Source organism: Pygoscelis adeliae, unplaced genomic scaffold (assembly GCF_000699105.1).
Source record: "Pygoscelis adeliae isolate BGI_AS28 unplaced genomic scaffold, ASM69910v1 Scaffold72, whole genome shotgun sequence".
NCBI classification, from domain to species: Eukaryota; Metazoa; Chordata; class Aves; order Sphenisciformes; family Spheniscidae; genus Pygoscelis; species Pygoscelis adeliae.
Window position 1 is genome coordinate 186,252 of NW_008824286.1, and position 11,206 is coordinate 197,457.

An 11,206-nucleotide genomic window follows, 5' to 3' on the forward strand; every position below is an offset into this window, starting at 1 on the left:
AATGTTGAAGATGTCCCTGCTCATTGCAGGGGGGTTGGACTAGATGACCTTTAAAGATCCCTTCCAACCCAAACCATTCTATGATTCTATGAAGATATGCTGACACAGGCAGTGCTGTTTTGCCTCTCCCATAGCTCTGCCTTTTGAAAGCATCCTTTCGCTGGCTGAGGTCACATGTAGCAGAGAGCCATAGCAGTGAAGGGAATCAGCACGTCTCCAGGTGACTGCATTCATGGTGAAGAGAGTGGGACACCTCACCTCCACTATGATACCCCATTGAGGGCTCCAGCTCACTGCGTTTAAGCACATCTGCTGCTCCTTTACCAACCTCCACAGGGAGAAGCCTCAGCTGGGCTGACGCTGCTGTGGGGCCGCTGAAGCGAGGCACAGCCCCAGCACTTGCAGGAACCCATCCTACAGGGAGGTGGATGGGAGAGGACCTTAGCTCAGGGACTAGAGTTTAAATACCATGAGGTTGGTGCTTAACAAGGGGCAACCCCCATTGCTAGTCCAGCTGCCAGGACCAGTGGGGCAACTGTTCTCACCTATACTCTGCTGAGTGCTGTGCCTCCAGCTGGCTTCCCACCATCTTTCTTCAGCGCTTACCCACCTGTGTGCACTCTGCTGGATCTGTCCCTTCCCACTGGACAGAAGATTCCCTGCAGGCATAGGACATAAACAAGACAGTCAGCTGCAACTCAGGCAAACAGTATCTAAACCCTTCTCTGCTGGGCAGTGCAAAGGAAGTAGAGCGAGCCGAGGGGCAGGGAAACACACCAAAATGCTAAATGGCCATCAGCCCCTGCCTTTGGTTGGAAAACAGTTTTGACCGAGTGCTCAGGGAGATATCCTGCACTGCTCAAAGTTTCCTTTAAAAGCAGAGACTTTGCACATGCCCTCCACCTCAATTTTTTTTTCCCAGATGAGGAAACTTGGTCACAGGACAAGAGACTTACCTAACACTATGTCACAGGTAGGGCAAGGATAATCATGTTTCCCGAATCACCATCCAGTGCTCTGTCCTCTAAACCGAGCATCCACCTTTGCCTCAGCCCCTCAACCCCAGCCAGCCACTTTTGCCACAGCTTGGGACTAACCAGCTCCAAAGCCTGGGCAGGCATACAGTGCACCAGCGAACAGGGGGAACAGGCATCACTCTTACTTGATACTAGGGACATTAACATAGACAAGTGAAATGGGAACAGAACATTCCTACAAGACACGACTTGAATTTGTGTTTATTTTATATATATATTTTTATATATATACCTTTGTATAGATTAAACTGGGTGGGATTTTATCATATACATTTTTTTGGTATAATACATGAGAAACAGGAACAGGAACATAGCAAATATAAATCAGTACATTCCTTGAGCAAACTCTTTGCCACACTGAGACTGAAAAATTGCATGCAATGGCGAGACAGAGAGAAGGGAAATAAATTTTATTTAAAAAAAAAGAAATAAAGACAATCTAGGTACAACTGTCAACAGAGGAGCAGCACTATATAAGGCAAACCTGTATAAATTAAAAGTAAATTCCACTCTGACATCTACTATGCTTTAAAGTGCAATAAAGCATGATTTATTTACCTACAGAATACAGGAAAGACTACCCCCTCTCCCCATTCCAATCTATCCCTGAAAAAAAAAAAACCCAAACAAAAAAACCAATAAAATAAATCTAAAGGATATACATTATCCACAGTCCTATAGAGACGCCTACATCTACTCAGTAGCACCAAGAATCTGATATGGGTGTAATTAAAATCAATTAACACTAGGGAGCAATGGTAACATCTGTTTGCTGCTTTTGCAGACCTCCTGCACTTCATTAGTGTCTTGGAGGAGAGGCGGCTCTCCCTGTGCTGAAAGTGAAGGTGAGAGTGTCCTGTCCTCTCTCCATCACCGGCCGAACTGTTTTGGCAGTAGGCTACAAACACGCACACACGCGCGCACACACATACACAGCACAGCGAGAGCAGCTGCAGGTTACACGAAGGGGAGGGGAAGCCGAGGCCCCATGGGTGCGCATGGGTATCTGTACGTATGTGCGCACGTGGATGCGTGTGTGTGGAGGGACTAGAACTAATCTACACAGAGGTGGAGGGTTGTGCGAGTCCAACACATGCCACGAGCCTCTTTGGTGACAGGGTGATGGGAAGGGGAGGGAGGGAGAAAAAGGGAGTCAGCACAGTCCCCTTCTTGTGAGCCTCCGGTTGTGTTGTCTTCCAAGGCCGGGGGCCTGCACGCCACAGTTCATCTGTCTCCACATGCCACCTCTCAGCAGGCCTCAGTAGCCAAAGGTCTCCTGGGAAGCATAGACCATGTAGAGGAAGCCATCCTCGTCCTTCTCCTGCTCATAGATCTCCGAGATGGGGGTAGACACACTCACCATGCTGTGCTGGTTCACCAGCAGGAAGAAAGCCTGCGTGGGATTCAGCTGCAAGCGACGCCTGTGGGGGCAAGGGCAGAAGGGTCTGGGTCAACCCACCTGGGGTAGGCACTGTGACAGCAAGTTCTACCTCCCCCCAGCAATGCTGTTCACATGGGGCCAGGCCTGCACGGCCAGGACCTCCTCCCACACGCTCAGGACATGGTGTCCGTGAGCCCAGCTGAGCTGCTCAGGGCTCCAAGACCTCCTGAGTTGGGACTCTGCAAAAGCCCCTTTCTCCAAGCGCTGCTGGTTAAGTGCAAAGCAGAGGGGCCTCTTCCATATGAGCTGAAGGATAAAAGAAGGGGATTGGATCCCCCTCATCAGCTCATGGAGTGTCCCTATGAGGGAGAGGTCACAGTACTTCACCAGATGCTAAGAACCTGCACCCCCTCGACTCCCCCAAACAGTCTGTACCACAACACAACACAAGGATGCTGTGGTTGTCATGTCCCCATCCCTGCCCTCAGCAGCTGCCTCTGCCTCATCCTCACCCCACCACTCTGTGTTCAGGGCCTGTGGGTGAGGACAGGTTCACAGCATGCCAGCTGGGGCCACCCCACTCACCGGATTATTTTGACCAATTCACTCATGTTGACATGGTCTGGGACAAGGAACTTGGTCTTGTCCAGCACTGGCAGCTGTTTCTCCCCTTTATAGCGTTCGATTATGACCTGGGGAGAAAGTCAATGGTAGGGTTAGCCACAGTTTACAGTGCCCCAAGCACTGGCCTCAAGGTCAAACAAACTAACACAAATGGAAAAGTTGAGATAAGGCCCCACTTTGCTTCACCCTCACCTCAGGAAAACAAAAAAAAGGACTCGCGCAGTGACCATCAGGTTGGCTGCAGGCAGCTCTTCAGCAGAGTCATCTGTCTGCCTGAGCCAGACAGCGGAGAGCATCCGTGATAAGTGAACTAAAGCATCAATTGCTCTGGCTGGCTGAGAAACAGTAGGCATTAGTGGATTGATTTAGCTACCTCCCCCAACATGTAGGAGATGTGGAAGGAGTGAAGTGTATTCTAACATCACTTTCAGACTGACCAAAACCACAGGTTTTGCTGGCTTGAGCTAAGGACTGAACTCATGGTGCACAGCAAGAGACACTGTCTTTCCCTTTTGTGCCAGAACTTTGGGCTGCTGCCGTTCAGCATCACCCTGCTTGCTCAGGAAGAGCTGCGGCTGTTCCCAAACAAGCAGTTTTCAGAAATCACTGCGAAGCCCCCCAAGGCATTCCTTCAGAAAGGGGGAGTTTGGATTTCGCCAGTCCCACTCCTCATGTTAACACTCAGACACACTGACTCCAAAAAGGATCAGAAACCCATGTGCCACCACAACTGTGCGGTGAGCTTCCAGGGCACTTCAGCACAGTGCCACCACAGGGACAGCCCAACCTGTCCTCCCCCTGCAAGAGGTCTCGCTTGGGAAAGCTCTTGCCACACCTACATTCTGAAACGGCTAAACAATTATTTCTGTTCAGTTTTCCTGCTATTATAATTAATGAATTTCTTCTGTTAAGGAGCGTCTGCTGACCGGTACAATTGCTATTCTAAACCAGCTTAGAAATGTACTATTTGTATTCTAAGAAACAAGGTGGTAGGCAGTTAAAATAAGTAATGATATTACTTATAAAGCTCAATACGTTCCCATTACAGTGATACTCTGACTCTCACATCTCTCCAGTACCTAGTTGTTTTCTCCACAGAAAGACACTTGTATACTAATCAGTTCATCGTTCTCTCCGAGTTGAGACTGAACATTATTTTTCACTATAAGGCAAGGAGTTCCCATAAATCATTTTCCCAGGTCTTTTCCAAAAATACACAGGAGACTGGAAATGCCTTTGGACAGTGGATGGAACAGCATGCAGAGATCAGCATCCCCAGAAGATGGCTCTGCGGAGCCAAAAGGATCAGGCAAACCTCTGGGAACACTGATTTGCCTTTCCCTGAATCATTTGTTGACACACCAGCCTCTTTCAGCAGCAGCAATGTAACTCCTGCTGCCTGTCTACACCAAAGCCAAATCAGACACTCTGGTTGGGATGTTGCGGTACCACCAGTGAGCTGGGAATGTCTGATGAGCGCCTCAGAACTGCAGGGCTTATCTCAAGGCCCACCAGGACGGGCCAAGCTACGTTGCAGGCAGTTGCTGGATGAGGGAGGGGTGTGAGGCGCCTTGGTGAGAGCTCTGCACCTAAATGCCCTCTGAAGAGCCCATCCTGGACAAAGCTGACACAAGGGGAACCCAGGAGCCCAAGGGCTGGACAAGCAGCACATGAAAGCCCCCATGAGTCCACCCATGTATTCTCACATTGGCCGTGTCTCCTCTTGATACTGAGCAAGAGTGCCAGAGAAAAAGACCAGGAAAAGCCAGGTATTGCTCCTTCGGCCCCTTTTGCAAGATGCGGACCTGATGAAAGAACAATTTTCTGCAACAGACTAAATCGTGCATCAGGGTGCCCCTTACCAACCTGCTAACGTCCCTTCCTTCCTCCAGGAGGAGGGCAGAGGAAGGACAAAGACAAGCAGAACCATCCCACTGTATTTAATTTGAGTCTTACTTGGACAGGTCACTACTTTGGCTATAGGGAGATGAATAGTCTCAAGGGGCTGGGCACTCACAACAGCCATACACAGGGATGCTGCTCCGGCCACTGGAAAACACAGAGGCAACAGTGGGACCTCGAGTTTTTAACAGTAGTTTTCACAAAGGGGCAGCTACGCAGCAACTGTTTGTGCATATACCTTTACATGCAGAGAGGGCCCTGTACACCTGGGCTATGCCTCCTTTCTCACTTACATCTAGCAGGAACAGAAGCAGATGTCTCTAATTACCAGCCAGTTCCATCCCACAAAGAAAAGCCTCTCAATTAGTCCAAGAATGGGCCGAGAAGGATGTCCTGGCTGTTAAAGCAGCAGCTGCCTTGTGCCCTGAGCAGACAGAGGGCCTGTCATGTAGAACAGCTCCAAGAGTTTCTGTTTCCAGAACAGGAGCTGCTATTTGGGTAACCCAGCTATGGGAACAGGTGGCCAACGGACAAAACATTCTTGTCTAGCTTTGAAGGGAAACGCATGATCAAATGCTAATATTACATCCCTGTGGCCCCAGGGCTTGTATACAAAGCCACCTCCCCTCCCGTATCCTCTTCCCAGCTGCTGCCTCTGGCCACGGGGTTCCTCAGTGTGGGACACCTGCTCTTGCAGCGGGAACCCACCACAGATCACACTGCAGAAATAACACGAGCGGGGCACAGGTGGAAAGGCTTAGGGCAGAGCCTGGGGTCCTGGTCCCATCGCAGAGGGGCTTGGGCAGCATTTATAAACTCAACCTTTGTTCTGGGGCCAGTCTGAAGAGGTGGAAAGGGATTTTGGTAGGGAATGGGGCCAGACGTGGCAGCCTGACAGAGGCAAGGCTGCCACCACTCGATGCCCCCAGGTCCAACCAGCAGCAAGGCAGAGAATATATTCCCAGTTGGCATACACACTAATGTGTATATGTAACATACATACCTATATATATGGCCAGCCACAGAGATCAACACAGACATGCAGAGCACTCACACGAACACAGACAGCACCAACAGCCTCATCCTGTCCCCCTCCAGCGCAGCAGGGGGGAGGTCCTTTAGTGGGAATATATACAGTAACCCCCCTCAGTCCAAAAGGTGCTCTGGTGTTGATCCACCTTCAGTCGTGTCATCCCCGGACAATGGGTCTGCAGCTGCCTGGAACAGCCCTCGCAGGCGCCCAGAGAAGGTTGTCCCTTCCTCCAAGTCCGTAATTTGGGTTTCTGTCCACCATTGTGCCGAGGCAGGGCATTAGCTGGGCTCCCTCACCTGGCATTGCCTCTCCATGCTCCTCTGTGGGTGTGCAGATGAGCTTTTTATCACATAACCTAACAGAGACCTCTCTGCATGGCCCAAACACACCCTCAGCCTTCCCAGCAGCGTGAGAGGTGGCTCTTCCCTAACCCACCCTCTGCAGCAGTAGAGCCCGTGACTCACCAGGCTTCGCTGAATTTAGCATTACAGTGCTTTGGGACATGGTTTGCTCCTGTTGCTGCCCAGCACAAGCTGTTCCACAGTGATTTTAGACTCTCCAAGGTTCACTGGAGCTGGCTTAAAGCTTGCAGCTGCTCCTCAACAGGCTCCAGTTCAATGGGCTCCAGAAAGAGAGCACGGGGGCCGACAGCAGGCGAGGGCGATGGACAGGCATAACCTCAGTCTATCCTCTAACAGGGCAGAAGATGATTTCTAAAGCATCTGCTGAGGCTGTGGATGGAGGTCCCAGCAAGAAGGCTGGAAACTCTCTGCTTGCTCTGACCACCCGAGGAGGAGCCACCCCACAGCTGCCTGCAAGGGGCAGCTGGAGGCTCCTTCCCAGCAGAGCTAAGCATGAGCAGCACCTCACTGCCAACACAACCGTGCCCTTCTCAGTAAGAGCTGTATGTTCCTGTGGTCAGCAGTTTTTACCATGGAAGTGCAGTCAGCTTTGGGGAATGCGGAGACAGCAAATGAGCCCCTGGCATGAGGTGGATAGGGCAACACTGGGGAGCCCCTAGCTTCTGCCTATCTCCTTTTTACATGTGCCAGTGAGGATGGGGTGTGATTTCCTTTCAAACACAAGCAGAGAACTCCATGCCTCAGGCAGAGTCCAGGTCATCTACTGCTTTGTCTCTGGTGGGCTCAGACAGACACACCACCAGCTCTCTCCCCGTGCAGTCCCCCCATGTGTATGTGGCTCAGCCTCCTCTGGAAGTACCCTCGTGGAAACAGGAGAGAAATGCCTTTCCCTGGGCAGAAACTGGAGATGCAAGAAGAGGGCAGCAGCTGCAGCACAGCTTGCTGTGATTTCTGCCAGCAATAAGAGTGTGACCTGGGCCATCTTCTCCCTAACTCCCCCTGGGCTGTGGGCTCAAACCCCTTTGCTAATTCCAAGTGTCTCACCAGGGGAGCCAGTCACTTGGCAAACACAGCTCCTGCCTCTCACAGAAGACCAAGACCTTTGTACAGCCAATTTGCCTGCACTGCACTGCTCAGACCCACAGCTATCCCCCACACCAAGCTTCGTTTTGCAGTATGAGGCTTTGCTCACAGCCCCAGCACTGAAAGCTACATACAGTGACTTGCAGGAACTTTGCTATGTAAAAGAGAAGAGACAGCACCAAACTTGGCGTCAGGGTCTAATCAGGACCAGGCCTTTAGAGATACCAATGACACAGACAGCTGGACCACCCAAGGCCATCAACACCCTTCTCTCATCCTGATTCTTTTTACTGCTCCAGCAAAACTTGCAGCTAAATGTATCCTCCCCTGTCGTGTCAGTCAGCCCAGGAAAGCAAAGCAGCTGAACGTTAGCGCTGAGTCCCTCATCCTCTCACAATGCTGGCACTCAGGACACTATCAAGGACAATAAGGCACTGAACAAAGAGGTCACTGGAGCAGGTGTGGGAGGGCTCAGGTCTCTGCCATGGCTAAACCTCCCCGCACACACACAACTCCCCAGACAACCACACCAGTGGCCAGGCCCTAATGACACAGAAGCCTTCTCCCGGGGCACGTGGTGTTTGACCCCAACACAAAGAGCACTCTCGGTATGGAAGCTCTCCCATCACCTTTCAGTAATGCTGGTAAAATTCTGCATGTGGATGCAGAGCTCTGGCTCCTTCTGTTCATTTCCCAGGCAACAGGCATTTGTGTACAGGCACTTGATATTTGCATGTGTGTATATTTTATGTACAACTTATTTCGAGCCTGTCCTTATTGCTAGAGCCTTAAGGCATTGTAATTAGCTCTGCCACAACTCTGGAGAAATGCAGAGCCAGCCTAATGCCATGAAAACCATGTTAAAAGCAATGGTCAATAAATGTGTAGATGATATGGCATACTGGTATTCAGCGTGCTGCAAGGGGCAAGTCCTGCTCTGCTGAGCTGGCAACACGTGGACGCCACAGTGGTGGTGGAAGAGAAGGAAGAGAAAGAATTCTTTTTGCTAGAAGATGCTGTGCTAAAATCAAAAGAAGAGCAAAAAAAAGCCAAGAGCAGTCTGAGACATTAAGCCTTGAAGGCTAAATACTGAGAGATTGTATGCAATTTTAAGACAAGGCTGATGTTCATCCAACACTGAGAGTGAGCTGAACTAGGAACACGTCCCATTTTTTGGTCATACATGCTATGGTATTGCAAATACTAACTCGAGCAAGTCCCAAGTACGTTATTTCTCTAAGTTCTCCATCTTCTCAGGAAGAGAAGCAAATACTCAGCTAGGATATCAAAAGCCCACTCACAGCCAAAGAGCAAGACAGCATATTAGCTCTGACATGGGCAGGAAGAACTGGAGGCAATTCATGGAGTCTCACCTATGCATATCAACAACAGGTGCTGGGAAAGCACAGAACAGGTGTGACTCTTTGGCTGTGGTATGAATTATCCTAACAAGAGTCTCTTTGCTTTCAATACAGCGAAGATCATCTCACACATCTTTCTGTGGGCAGATGCAGAGAAATCCTTAACAGGTTATCCAGGAAAAGTCAGGTAGCTACTGCAACAACAACAACAAAAGAGGCCATTTCAGAGTTTTCTCCTGCTGCACTAGCTTGGAAGCAGATTTGAGATCAAATCAGTTCCTTGCCTCTAGGGCAGGCATGAAGCTTAAGAGAAACACTGTATTTTGCACTGCTGAGAATGTGGTCTACTATTGAGCAGCCGGCATGCACAAGGCACTGGAGGCTTATGGAGAGCGTCCTGTGTTGATTCTGGGGAGCAAAGTTTTGTAACCTCCGTGGCTGGCTGGTGAAGGCTATCCAGCAGCACAGAGGGGTCATGAGAACAAAGTCTAATGCAGAACAGCGAGAATGATAACTTACCGGGATTTTGTTTGGATGCTGCTCTCGGATCTGCTGTACTTCTTTACAACGATCCGCTGGAAAGAAAGAAGTACAGAAACGAAGTTAGAAACACCTGGCTGTGCTAGTTCAGGCAAAAACGAGGTAACCACCTTGCAAGCCACAAACTGACAAAGAGGGACATTGCAAAAGAAATGCAAATTCTGTTCACCAGGCCTTTTCTGAATATTTTGCAGCAGTGAGATGCTCAGCCAGATGTCAGCTTCAGTGATCGACCCTTCATGGCTTCCTACCATCCCCCAAGGCAGGGACATGCTAGCCTGCCTGGTACAACTGGGCAACACACATGGAAACCAAATGACTTAAACGAGACCATAAGGATTACAAAACTGTAATCCTAAATCTACCTGAAGCAAATGCAACTCATGACCATCAGTGCTGGGCAGCAGCACAGCTTTAGAGTCCCAGCTCTGGAAGTTCAGGCTCTTTGTGTCTCCTGGCTGCTTCCCCAGAGGAGATGATTCTCCAACTGGGGCTGGGTTTTAGCCATTTCCTTCTGCCTGTTGCATGCTTCCAAGCACTATCTGGCACAGTGCCTTGGTCCAGAAGAGATACGCCTTGCCAAGGAGGACTCCTTCACTATCATAGATCTACATAGTAGCTACAACAGCTATTGGCCTGACAGAAAGTATTTCTAGACCTGTCGTGGAAACAGGAAGAAAAACTTAAGCAAGGAGATGACCCACATACTAAAAGATTCTTTCTGCAGTTGTTCTCACACTTTCTAACCCATTTTCCTCCAGAGTTCATGTTTACTGGCAACACAACAGGCAGCACATAAAAGCTCGTACGCTCTTCGAGCTTACAGGAGAATGTCAATGTCCCCTCACTGCTTTACCAGAGGGCTCTCCACTTTCCACAATTCAAAGCAGCAGAAAGGAGGGGAAGAAGCCGTACCAGGGCCAAGTATGGCTCTGTGTGTGTTCTTCCTGGGCCACTACAGACCTACGATCCTCCTTGCATTACCATTACTCTGGGAAGTGCTTCATAGCCTACAACGGCCCATCTGAAGTGCCCAGGAGACGCAGTTTCATGGATCACAGTAGGTAAGCTGGGGGGTGAAGGCCAACAACTAAGGACTGCCTACAAACGCAAGACCTGAGTATCGCAGGATCTGTAATGGGATCATCTTGCTACACACACAGTCGCCGGCGCAGCACCTGCTTCAAGCCCAACTCCCCTTACCTGCTTCACGCAGCCCCAGTTTCTCACAACCCACCAGGATCATGTAGGGCAGGATAAGTGCATGCGTTTGAGTGTGTTTTCTCCCCACAAACGTTCAGCATTTCTCCTCTAACCACTCAACAAAACCTTATTGCTTATAAATTGAATTTGGCTAGATACTACTTTGGGAAGAGACTGGAGTTTCTTTAGAGGCCACAAGACTACAAAATCACTGGATCACAGAAGCTTTTGAGCACCATTTCTGTCTCCTCTGAGAGGAAAATATCCCTCTGCTAGGAATTGCTAGGCCTTTCTTCTGTAGGACTCCATGGGCTAGCAAGACAGAGCAAGATTATTTGGATTTAATGGAAAATTGGGGCATATTTGTTTTGGGTTTTATGACTGAAGGTGTAGTTCCTCATGTTTCCTTTTCACCGTATCCAATGCTCCAGGGTATCCAGAGTTATCCTTGTGATACAGCCTATTTTCCCCTGAGGTCCCAATCAGCAAGGAGTTACGCAGAAATCAGCACTGCATGTGATGCTGGTACAGCAATGCCTCTTCAGGAATGCTGAAGGACACAGTGACAAGAAGCACCCAGCACACAAGCACCCAACACACAGCACCCAACTTGAGCAGCCAGCCAGAAGCGCGTGCCCCCGTGCTGCAGAGCTCCACTTCCACGTGTTCACTGTATACAA

General features: G+C 49.8%; 1 protein-coding gene across 2 annotated transcripts in view; it reads right to left on the reverse strand.

Moving 5' to 3' along the window:
* Positions 1-1,215: 1,215 nt before the first annotated feature.
* Positions 1,216-11,206, reverse strand: part of MAP1LC3A (microtubule-associated protein 1 light chain 3 alpha) — a 16,894-nt gene continuing 6,903 nt past the window's right edge. The window contains exons 2-5 of one of the 2 annotated variants that reach the window (XM_009318645.1): positions 9,303-9,358; positions 3,004-3,110; positions 2,398-2,458; positions 1,216-2,313 (exon numbers count right to left, since the gene is read on the reverse strand). In XM_009318645.1, the coding sequence (XP_009316920.1) occupies positions 2,296-2,313; positions 2,398-2,458; positions 3,004-3,110; positions 9,303-9,358 (242 nt within the window). In that variant the 3' untranslated portion in view covers positions 1,216-2,295. Of the gene's footprint in view, positions 2,459-3,003; positions 3,111-9,302; positions 9,359-11,206 lie in introns of both variants that reach the window. The other variant, XM_009318644.1, reaches the window with a different exon arrangement.